At 36.4% G+C, this 12,998-nt stretch overlaps 1 protein-coding gene across 2 annotated transcripts in view; it reads right to left on the bottom strand.

Moving 5' to 3' along the window:
• LOC121674448 (cadherin-12) overlaps positions 1-12,998 on the bottom strand; it is a 430,502-nt gene that overhangs the window by 151,705 nt on the left and 265,799 nt on the right. For both annotated transcript variants that reach the window (XM_042048820.1, XM_042048821.1), the window contains one exon: positions 7,845-8,257. In XM_042048820.1, the coding sequence (XP_041904754.1) occupies positions 7,845-8,072 (228 nt within the window). In that variant the 5' untranslated portion in view covers positions 8,073-8,257. The remainder of the gene's footprint in view (positions 1-7,844; positions 8,258-12,998) is intronic.

Raw genomic sequence — 12,998 nt, 5'->3', positions numbered from 1 at the left:
ATGACTTCATACAAGGATATTAACTGCAGTGACTGAAGATGGGATAACCTTCCAACTCATTAGCTTCTCCTATAAGCTGGTACTGGACACTTGACTGGAAATTATTCTTTATTTTTCTTATCAAGCATGCTTCATTAATAATTGCTTGGTTGATTCTAGCTGTGGGGGTTTTTTTGTTTGGTTGGTTTTTTGCTTTGTTTTGTTTTGTTTTGTTTTGTGTTTTGTTTTGTTTCAGGATATTTATCATTTTGCTTGAAAAAAAAAAAAACTTCTAATTTTGTTATATTCAATTTTATACTCATACATCAGTTTTGAATTTCGGTGATGATTTTTCATGCTATATTTTCAAAAAATTTATAAATAATTATTTGCATTTTATTGAAGCAATTTTAGTCACAGAATCACAGAATATTCTGAGTTGGAAGGCACCCAAAAGGATCTTTGAGTCCTTTCCCTGCACAGAACAGCCCCAGGAGTCACACCATGTGCCTGAGAGCATTGTTCAAATGCTCCTCTAACTCTGTTCGGCTTGGTGCTGTGACCACTTCCCTGGGGAGCCTGTTCCAGTGCCCAACCACCCTCTGGGTGAAGAACCCTTTCCTAATATCCAGCCTAAGCCTCTCCTGACACAACTTGCTCATTCCCTCAGGTTCTGTCACTGGTGACCACAGAGAAGAGATCAGTGCCTGCCCCTCTTCTTCCTCTCATGAGGAAGTTGTAACTGCAATGAGGTTTCCCTTCAGTCTCCTCCAGGCTGAACAGACCCAGTGACCTCAGCTGCTCCTCATACAGCTTCCCCTCAATGCCCTTCACAATCCTCATTGCCCTCCTTTGGACACTCTCTAATAGTTTAATGTCTTTCTTTTATTGTGGCACCCAAAACTGCCCCCAGCACTCGAGGTGAGGCTGCCCCAGTGCAGAGCAGAGTGGGACAATCCCCTCCCTTGCCCGGCTGGCGATGCTGTGCCCAATGTACCCCAGGACTGGCCCTCCTGGCTGCCAGGGCACTGCTGACTCATGTCCAACTTGCCATTGACCAAGAGTCTCAGGTTCCTTTCTGTGGTGCTGCTTTCCAGTGAAAACTGTGTAAGTATCTGAATTATATAAATATTCACATTTTAACAACTGTTTAAGTAGAATTATGAATTATTTATACTTCTGAAACTTTCTGGTTTTCATTTTTTTTAAGTTATTGTTTTGATACTAAATACATATCCCTCTACAATGAGAAAAGGAAACAAAAAGTTCACATTGAGAAGAAAGCAATCTGTCTCATATATAGGAAATCTTGAGCTTTAATCTAGTCTCCTGCCACTTAGCAATTCTTTAATATTTCTGTAATTGTTTTGTTTTCCTGCTGACAATTTATACTTTTGTAGCACGTTTAAGTGAGGCATTATGCTATCCCCTTTTTTCTTAACACCTTGGATGTTGCAGCAACCATAAATTTTATTCCTTTTTGAACCTTCTTGTTACTTGAGTTTACACATTGTTACTCAGATACAGGAATGGCTACAGGTATTTAATAATTTCCCACATTTTGCTGCCTGGCAAATGCTATTTAATTTCTTACTTGGTATTCTGATGCTCTTCCAGAAAGGAGATCTCGTGATCCCAGCTGAATTTTAATTGATGGTCTAATGTTTCACTAGTTATAAATTCAGCTTACATTGCTGACAAACAGAATACATGCTCGTGTCTGACCTGACTATCAATAACACCATGCCCAAGTCTACCAGGTGAATTAGAAATTCTCAGCCACATATTTAGATTTAGATTTATCATCCATATTTAGATTAAACAAATTTAAAATCTTCACATTTTTTTGAATTAAAAGAGGAGACTATGTTTTGGTTTGTCTATTCTCTTCAAGTCCTTTGAAGAACTTCTAAATATTTTATAAACTATCCTTTCACATATTTCCTTATTTAAATAAACTTCCTGTCCAGATGAAGCCATTTATACAGAAGCATTCCAAATAAAACTACAATAGGTATAAGATTCTTCTTTAGCAGTTTAATTTCTACAAGCCCATTTGTATTTCTCCATCTGTGTTGGCAACATAAACTCCAGACACGCAAGCACCATTAGCACCATACACTCAGCTGTGTTCAGCAGCCTTGAGAGACCCAGTCATTCATTCTAACAGGGTCTGAATTCAGATTCAGACCATTCACAGGCTCTGAATCTTCTACAGTGATCACTGAATTCCTGCCTAATACAGCCTGCTAAATTTTAGTTTGAAATATTCCAGTTTGTGACCTCCTTAAATGCTCAGAACAACAACCTCAACCTCTTACATCCTCTAAAATGTGGGTGACAGCTCAAGAAGTTGATCCTTCCTTTTTAGTTTGGTATCTCCTTGTCCTGAGCTCACTCCTTCTCATCTCTCATGCATTCAGTGAAAACATAGTCCTCTTTTCTGCTTCAGCTCTAAATATCTCATATAATTTTCATCAATGCAAGGACCACAGGCAAGAGGTCTTACTACTACTACTCTCCTAATTTTCCTGTTATGAACTACCTAAACAAATCAATAAACAAAGTGAAGCCACTAGATCAATAAGAAACATTCTGTTGCAAGTTGTTCATCTCTGCGGTATGCCTCTGTACACCTTGTAGAAAGGTAAGCTTTCAGGAGTAAGCATTAAATGCAAATCTGACTTGCTCATGGGAGTTTTGTGTTTCCCTGGTTCCATTTCCTTCTCATACTTTCACGTGCAACTGTCAAAATTACTTTGTGTCTCACATACTCTATGCAATATACAGGATGCAAAGCTTTTAAAGTCATCACTTTTTTCACCACACAGACATAAATGGGAGAGACAAAGGTCTCAGCTCAACAGAGCAAGATAAGAAATATAGAGTTCTGATACAAGTTCTGCTTCCCCTTGCACCTTTTTTACCATTTCATTTCTCCTCATCAATTTCCTTATCTGTAATAAATTGTGACAGTGCTTTTATTTTAATATGTGCAGGGCATAAACTCCATAAGCCAATTTAGTAAGCCAGTTTAATGTGATCATGCCTGATTACACTTTAAATTATTATCTAAAGACCACAAAGGCCCAGCAAGATTTCACTTTGATGTCAGCAGACAGAGGTATGTGTTCAATGCACCGAACAAGCTCATTCTTATACTTAGCATATCTTTCATATTAAAATCATCCAGAAGTTAGTAACTGTGATGTCCTGCATCATGGGAGTCAATTAATACATTACTAGCAGCAGTCCCTGAAACAATTTCCATCTCCTTGATGATGGCACTGTGAAAATGCCTAATGGAAATAATATACTTCTATCTCTAATGCTGTTACTTCAGTTGTGGGAATGGAATCTGATAAGTTACAAAAAGACCTTTTGATGACTTTAAATGAAATATTATTGTGATCATCTTACTAGAAATACCGCAGAAATATAGTTACAAAAATATACATTTAATCAGGGTACAGTTATGAACAGACTTAAGCTTTTTTTTTTTTTTCTTCAAAGAGCAGTAGCTTTCAAATTCACTGCAGGTATTTATTTTCCTTAATTTTTTTTTTTTTCAAGTTAACTCCGTGCTTATGAATAATGCCAAAATGATTGCCACTGCGCTGTAAAATTGTTTGTCTGAAGAGATTCAAAACAAGCAGTGCAAAATTTCCTTTAGAGACTGCCCTGTCATCCGGACACTCACCCATGAGGGAAAATAACTAAAAGGAGAGTGTGTATTCAGAAGTAAGTGTTGATTTAAGCCTGATGGAAGTTGGTCAACATTAATTTCATTATATTAAAAGTTATCCACTATAAAAAGCATAAGTGAATTCTATGCTCATATTTCAGATGCAGAGGATAAATTATTAAGTTTCAAAGAAGCACTCTGTTCTGGTCACAGATATAGAGCTCTGCTTCTTCCAAATCAGCACTCTTTTTGCCTTGATATATGGGCAAACCTTTGAATATGATGAGGCTTTCTCAGGACTGAGTCAGATGAAAAATACCATATTGTTTCATTTCCCTGTACTGCCATAGAGCAGTTGTGAATATTAAATTTTCAGCATCTTTTTCCTAACAAAAAATATCTATAGAAGTTTGTATGTGAGCATGCATTAATGTGACCGAGGTTTAAAGAGCAAACTGTTGTAAACCACAGGTTATTCATGGGCAAAAAATATATGGTAAGATGAGGTTATGGGGTTTTTGTTTTTTTTTTTCCCCACACTGGAAAATAGAAGAGAAATGGCCACTACATTGAAGAGGGCTTTGCAATCTTTTCCTATGCACCCATTCTGCATCCAGTACAAGCTACCATATGCCTGTCTCAGCAAACCTGAGAACAGAAAACAAAAATTCTTACTAGAAGCAATTGTGCAGGTGTACAACACAAGAAAGTTGTGATGCATTTGCATGCTAGGAATGCAAAGATGTATATAAGGAGAAGCATGCCACATGCAGCACAACTAAAACCCTTGCCAGCATTATCTTGATCATGAAGAACTAATGTTGTTGTCTATTTTGTTCTCTTGAACTTTCAGTTTATTTTGCTGCCTCTGCATGTCACTGTTGAAACACAGCAATAAAGAAAGGTTACAGACATATTTGTAGGGTTTTGGTGGGGCTGCACCCCTTCAGCTATCATTGCGTAAGGGCAATTAAAACTGCTACCTTGTTTGTGGTTATAAACTGTGCTGGGACTTGTTCATGCTTGAGGACCTGATAATCAGATGATTTCTCTCACCATTCACTGAGATATGAGCGTTAGCACAAAAAAAACCATGAACTTTTTTGTCTTCATCCATATATGTGCTGCTTTTGCCTCGCCTTCTGGAGCTTCACAGTACTAGGAAAACAAGTAAAGCACTGCAAAGTAAATGAGCAAGCCTTATTTTATTCCCAACACCCTGTCCATTTTCATGGGTCACATGGTAACTCCATACTCTAACTTTGCTTTTTAGACTGGATCTACTAAATGAATGTTGAGAAAAGAGGTTTATCTTCTGTTTATCAATCTGATGGATTTTTACTCCTTTTCCGGGTTACATGAATGGATTCCCAAACTTCAATATTCAGGTTAAATGCCTTTAACGTGTAAGCTTCAAACACTATTTCAAAATCACCACCTGTAAGATAGACTAATCCCCATCAGTTTCTAAACTATATTTTGATTTGCAACGTGATATTTCTTGAGACATTTGTCTAAAAACAGATGTGAAAGGAATTGCATGAATTGCCCGATAACAGAAGACATTATTGCTGTAAATGTGTATTCTCTTACAGAAGGTTTGAAAAATTAGCTACTCACCCTCAGCTGTTTAGTGAAACTGTCAGCTCAGTTAATAGAGATATTAAACTCCTATTTATAAATTACTGTGACATTATTAGTGCAGTATTTCTACAATAAGTAATATAAATGCCTCTGCACCGGTATCCAGATATCCCGGCTAGAAAAAGATAAAACCCTTGTGATTTCAGGTCACATGAACTATTCTACACTTTATCATATACTTATTACCACTTTAAAATATAGAACAGTAGCATTATAAAAATAATTAAATTGAAAATATATGCTTTTGGAATAAACCTTTAATTATGGTGAATGTTTTATTTCTGCATATTTAGTTCTGCAATCGATCAAGAACTCGATTGCATTTAGCACCTTAAAAATTTTATGTGATTTTTAAAAATTGCATAAGATCTAAAGATATTGATTAGTAACTGGTGTATATATTTTAATATGTTGACAATAGTTTGAACTTATATGAAGCTTGGCTTTTGCTGTTTAGATTTAAAAGCACAATTTCTCTAAGGAACTTCTCTCTTTCAGCGTTATACCTTCACCAAGAGCTTTGTGGAAAATAAGGAGAAAACACAAACATCTCTATCTTGTTTTTGTTTATTTTTTGTGTTGTGTTTTTGTAGGAGATTCAGTAAAGATGACATACAAAGACTGGCAGGGTTTGTTGGTTTTTCTCTGATATATTAAAGTAAATAGCTAAAATAAGTTGTGATAAACATCAAAACAAACATTGTTGAAAAAAACTTATCACTTAGAATTAATTGCTCTATTCTAGAAGCAGGTGATTTGATGTTAAAACCAGGGTTTGACTTTTTGACTTTTCTCATACTTGAAAAGTGTCCCACAATTTGTAACAGTTCAAAAAACTCTTAAGAGGTAAAAATATTCTAGGTAAATCTGTGATAAGAGTTACTCTTAATGAAAATATACCATTAGTTCTAAAGTTGCTTATAAACTTAAAGTCGGTGGAGCACAAACAGGACAAAGGAAGAAGCTGATCCATAATTTCATTGATAATAGTCCATTTTGTGCAAAATTAGCATTATTTTGGCAGTTTAGAACTGACCCTAAATGACTACCAAGGAAACCTTACATAAAGGAATAAAGACTAATGAAAATAAAGTGATGCAGCAGTAACATCTCCGTGTTTTGATGTTAAAAGCACAGCAATCACATTTCCTGTGCTACAGAATTGAATCTGATGAGAGTCCTTGTTGGCATCTTCAGCGAGGTGCCAGAACAAAGGTATGTGTTAGAGAAAGTGTAATTTGTATCAGCTGGATATCACAAATATGAAATTTTTCATTATGTAGTCCCCTTTTCCTCAGACTTAAAACAAGCTCATTATATTTGTGATAAAAACACAGTGCTTTGCAAATTGCTTTGACCAATATATTTTAATGCTTAACACAAATGTCTACATGTGTAATATCCAAGTATATTTTTGGCTGCTTTGCTAAATAATCTAGTGTTTTGTTTATACATCCTCAGAATAGTTTTCTGAAAGTGTAGGAGGAAAAACCAGTTTTCTGTTGATTTATTTATATTTAGGGGGGAAAAAAAAAAACAATCAAGATTCCCAGTTTTTACATTAAAAAAAGAAAAAGTACACAATGGTATTAAAGTAAAAACTGAAGCATAATTACTCATTTTTATGGTAGGTGAATTTGAAACCTTGCTGTCTAGGGAAGTGGCATTTGGGGGCCCAGGAAACAAATTCCTGACTTGTTATTTTCGCTGAGTAAGGTCCTTTACTAAAACTGAAAATTATCCACAGCATCCACTTATATACTCTGCTAAGATTTTTTCAGGTGTCCTTTTCAGCTTTTCTATCTGAAAATTCTATTATTTAAATTCACCACTCCACACCCCTCAAACAGTTGTCTGTCAATTACTTATGCCCTGTTACAGAAACAGTGGTCATATAATGAGAGAGGGAATTGCAAAAATTCTCTGCATACATTATTGCGCATGTCTGAAAACAGTAAAAAATCTATTTAAATTTGAATTATGAAGCAATAAAACATATTAGAAATACTTGAAAACAATCTAGACAATCAGAAATAAAAGTAAATGGTTCTGACACATAAGATGACAAACCAAAAAAGAAGTGTCTTCATTAGCTGAAAACTGACTTGAAATAACTGTATCAACCACAGGAACGACTGCGTGTTCTGGGCTTGAGACTTAAGGTTTAAATCTTTTCTCTTGATATCATAACAATATTTATTGCTAAAAATCAAATATGCTATTGCAGTACTCTCAATTAAAGTTAGTTGTGAAACACCGACTTATCTCAGAACTCTCTTATTTTGTTTGCTTATTTTCATTGTTGTTGCTGTTGTTTTTGTTTAATTCCAAAAGCAAGAATGGGGAGCTAAGACAAAGATACAAAGACAGAAAATACATAGTGACTACAGGAAGGGCTGGATGGCAAAAGCAATGAGCAGAGGGAACTACTGACAGTTAAAGACGATTTGTCCCACCAGAAACAGGTACTCATTTATAATAGATTATACTATTTGTTTTTATCATTTAAACTCTTAAAGAAATAGTAAAAAATTACCTTTCCCACATACTGAGGTTCAGAGCCCATGTACTCTTCCAGCACAAAAAATTGATTCCACACCCAGCCTCGTTTGACTCGCTGGGCAGATGACCTTCTCCCTGGCACTGGGACATTTTCTCTTGGCTGTGCTTCTAAAATCTCTTGTGGTTGTGGATGCAGTGGCGTTAGGAGACCTCCATCAAACAGGACCCAGAGAAGCAGGGATAAGCAGTTCCTTGTAAGCATTGGCAATGGCTTCCCTACCGCAAGCAATAAAAACTCCAGCACTTAATGCAGAGCAGAGGAATCCAGGTTTGAGGTGTCTGTGGCCTTCACCACTTAGCTTCTGATTTTATTGCAGAAATGCTAATGCAGACATTAATCCTTCTGATGACAAGGTATTTGCCGCAATAAATTCCATCTAAAGGGACCTATAAAAGAGATTTACATGTAACATCAAATTACATAGGATTACACTGAAGCGTTAATCAAAATTCTTACACCTAGTTAGTTTCTAGAGACAGACAAAAAGATTAAGAATCACAGTTTAAAAGAGATTGCTATTTTCATTGTAGCACTGAGCTGCTCTAGAACACTGTACAGTTATTACAGGAATACCTCATTCTTGCTCTGCTTAGCATTACCTTTGTGTCTGTCTGAGACAGGGCTGTAGCCTTTGCTTTAGGATCAGTTATCAAACAAAACTGTTTCCCATAAGTGATATCAAAAATGTTTACTCCAGGTTTACAAACAAAATACTGGTGAACAGGGGATCCACTCTTTCACCCTACTGTACAGAGCAGGAATCCTTTGCTCACTTTCTCTGCCAGAAAAGTCTCTTCAAGTCTTCTCTACAGCTTGCTGGTTGCCAGGTATAAAAAATAACTGCCTGTAGGACTTAAGATACATGCATTTTACATTTTAAAAACAAAAATACAATTTATAGCACTATGGAATACACCCCTTTGTTAGAGCCATATTGTGTCATTGATTTTTAAGCATAGGTTTTTAGGAAATCAATAGAGTTCTACTTAAAAATCAATGACATTATATGGACCTCAAAAAAGAGGAATAATAAAGCACTTAACCATATATATTTTTCATTTTCAAATACTGCCAAAGGCTATATTTTCATTATGAATAATATTGTTACTACCCATAACAATAAATAACATAGAAATTCTTATTTCTTAGGTACATGCTGAAGTATTTAAATAGAAAGGATTTATAATCAGGAACCTGGGAAACCTAACAAGTCTTGAAAAAAAATCCACCCTAGAAGAGTAGCTGCACTTCCTATGCTAAATTTAGGGTGAGATTTTCTGTTCTGATTTGAAAGGCTATGTTTTAGGTCTTAATAAAAAAGAAAGTAAAAAACCTGGTGAAAGGTACCTAGTGAGTGTTTTAATTCTGTCTTCAGAAAGGATAAAAGATGAGGAAAGAACTCACATCTGCTCAGAATCCTTTAAATAAAAGTTTTTTCTAAGTTATGTTCAAGGCATTTCAATGTTTTTCATCTACAGCAAAATATTCTTTTGTGCAATGGGTAGAAACTTCTTACTTGCACTATCACTTGTAGTCTATGAATTTTATTCCAGCAAAGAAATTTTAAGACAGGACGCAACCACAACAGACATCTGCATTCAATATATTTGGTATGAATTTATTTTCTATTGAACACTTCACATGTGGTTTTCTTCATCTCTTTTTAAAGCATTCAGTGGTATATAAAAACACATTCAAACTGTGTTCATCCATAGCTCACTTCCAAGATTTCCAAACTTTTGTGCCTCTCCTGATCCATGGTTGCAGAGTGCATTCCTTGTTTTTTTATGGCAAAATCATAGTAATCGTGAAACATAGCAAAAAATAAAACCAAACAACTCAATGTATCCATTTAAATTGCCCAGACATAGATGGGAGGTGGGAATAAATATAAAAAAAAAAGGGGTGTGATAGTCTGCACTGTGTCAGAAATACCAAAATCATGCTCTAGTCAATTTAATTGCCATACCACTTCTCTTTGCTGAGAAGACTCTGTACATTACAGTTCTCCCAGCAGAGCTCTGCCTCCGGCCATGTCTGTCAGTCAGGGAGCTTTTAAAATGTTATACAGCACCAAAAGTAATGCAAAGAGATTGAAAGACTTCAATGAAAGGAGAGCAATTCCCCCTTGGCTGGAAGGTTAGTAACCAAGTGCAAGACACGGAGCACTTTAACCCCTTCTCTGTTGGACTCCCAGACAGCCTCCCAGAATGCCTACTGCAGAGTCAGGAAAGAGCAATGCCAGTGCTTGCTTCATTTCCTACAGCTTCAAAAAGCTGATGAATGGGAGGGTCAGAGAAAAATGGGAGGCTAATGGATGTCGCAGTACACAATTGCAGCACAGATGCCCTCTTCAGCTGCAAAAGAATTCAACACGAAGAATTTCTTCCTTTTTATTTTTTCTTTTTTTTAATTTAAAGTTCAGCAAGGCAAATAATTGAGAATTTCATACTTTGGCACTTGAAAGAATCACCCCAACTTGCTGTTCTGTAACACTTGTGTCATAGGAAACTGAGGCAGAAGGCTCTCCCCCAGTTGCTTCTTCTTCCCCATAATTTCATTGCTGGCTTTGGAGGAGGCCTGGTCTGATAGAATATATTTTATAGCACCACTGGAACTTGGACAGCAATTCAAAGGCTAATATATATATATTTCTTTTAGTCTGTGCTCATAGTTTTGCATTTTTTTTTAAGCTATGGATGTCAAAACCTGTCTTAGTGTTTTTATATTGTCAGATACTCATTAGTCCCTTATTTACCTCTGACCAGAAAACTCCTAAGACAATGAGGAGAAAAGGATTTAGAAATCCAGTCAGAACAATAAACCATAACGAAGATGGTAGATTTCCTAAATTTTTAGGATATTATTTCCTGTGATGCTCACAAAGAAATACTTATCTAGTGAGAGAGTTGTGAACAGACATGCACCCTCAGTGCATCTTTTTCCTATATATTACAAAAGTAAAGAAGGTCAGATTATTCTTAGATCTTGGGTGTTTTTCAATATTAGCCGTTGCTACTCATTTCTTCAAACTATCTCATATGGATTTAAGTACCATTATGCAGGACCTAATTAACCCATAAAGAGAGCTACAGAGGGATACCCTGTATGAACACATGCTTTTATAACCTGAGATTACATTTATTCATTTCCCCAGTTTGATAAAGTGAAATGACCCAGAACCAAGCATGGCCAGTCTGTTAATAAATGATTATTAAGAAATCTTGATCATATTTACTGTGTCCCCCAAACTGCAGGCTTAGAAACTCATGAAATGCAAATGATGAATAAAATATGACTACTAAAATTATTTATTGAGAATAACAAAATACATTGTAAATGCTGCTCCTGCAAGAATTTTGATTCTGACCTGGACTACAATGCCATTAATCTAAACAGACTGAGCAAAGGAATGCCTTCAGAATACAAAATTTATGCAAGCCATTTCTGCTGCAACAACCCTTAATCAGTGGGAGTCATGGTACTGCAGACACAAATCACCTCACCAAGCATGGCAAAGGTTATCCCTTGTGGCGAGGACAGCCATAGATCCTCTGCAATCACTAGTATGCACATCAGGCCTCATGTAGAGAAGTATTTGAAAAGAAACTCTAAATGATCTTTGATCTTGTCATGGTTTAATCCCAGCCAGCAACTCAGCCCCACCCAGCTGCTCCTTCACTCATGCCCAGAGGGATAAAGGAGAGAATCAAAAGGATAAAAGTTAGGAAACTAATGGGTTAAGATAAAGACAGTTTAATAGATAAAGCAAAAGCTACAAATGCAAGGAAAAGAAAACAAGAAGTTCGTTTACCCCTTTCCATTGGCAGGCAGATGTTCAGTCCTCCTCAGGAAGGCAGAGCTCCATAATACGTAGTGCTGACTTGGGAAGACAAACGCCATCACTCCAAACACTCCAACTTTCCTTCTTCTCCTCCCCTGCCCCCCAGCTCTATATGTTGACCATGGTGTTGTATGGTCTGGAGTATCCCTTTGGTCAGCTTGGGTCAGCTGTCTTCCCTCCCAACTTCTTGTGCACCCACAGCCTCCTCACTGGTGAGGTGGGGTGAGGTGCAGAAAAGGCCTTGAGTACATAAGTACTGCTCAGCAACAGCTAGAACATCCCCATGTTATCTACACTGTTTTCAAGACAAATTCAGAACACAGCCCCATACTGGCTACGAAGAAAATTAATTCTCTCCCAGCCAAAACCAGTGCAGATCTGTATGATGTATCTAATTGTATCAGACCACAGATGCACTACTGTCACACACACACAAGCAGGAAACACTCAAGCTCCATGATGCACTCAAAACTGTCATCAGTGCAGCAAGGCTGGTAATTGCACCTCCATGAATGGAGGCAAATTGCTTTCTGAAAAGGTATCCATTATGCACTGATGGTGGGAACATTTCTGCAGCCACCTTAACCATAAATCTATCAGCACAGAGAATGCTTTCGCTCGTGTGAAATAAGAGCTACTGTAGAGCAACCATCTTCCTACCCATAAATAGGTTTGAAAAAGCTTGGCGGTACTGTAAAATGGTCGATCATAGCAGAAGAAAAGCCAGATAACAACTATGACTATGGATATGCTGTAATAGCTGACCATGTAATCTTGTTTCTCTACAATATCTTGCAATAAGAAAATAAAACAATAGAAAAAATGAGTCTATGTTTTTGATATCTACTAAAATTAACTGCTAAAGCATTTGAGATGATATATCTTGTTGAAGAATAGGTAAAAGGATATTGTATATCTTTCTCTGAGTTAGGCAAATCAGTCAGGTGAATATCCCCAAAGTTATTTAATTAAAGAAATACTATTGGATTAGACTCTTATTTACCTTATTTCTTTGTGTTTGACTTTCTTGAGCTTCACAACCTATCTAGACACTTAGCAAATTAAAGTAATTCTTCCTTTTTTCACCTTTTTAGTTAAGGTGGGAACTACTTGGTAATATCAAAAGAGGGGTTAGGAGGGAGATTACGAGTAAACCAATTATAAGACTCAAACTAGCAAGGAGTTTAATTCTCGATCTGTCCATCCTACAAGTCAGAAGATTTTCAACAGATTAAGCAGGTCCCATCTCTGCAGCTACAACAACCACTTGGAAAGGATAACAT

This window comes from Corvus kubaryi, unplaced genomic scaffold (assembly GCF_017639235.1).
Source record: "Corvus kubaryi isolate FWS band 111438036 unplaced genomic scaffold, C.kubaryi_AGA036_p1.0 68, whole genome shotgun sequence".
Classification (NCBI taxonomy): Eukaryota; Metazoa; Chordata; class Aves; order Passeriformes; family Corvidae; genus Corvus; species Corvus kubaryi.
The sequence above is the reverse complement of the archived record's forward strand: the minus strand, read 5'-3'. Positions and strand labels throughout refer to the sequence as shown.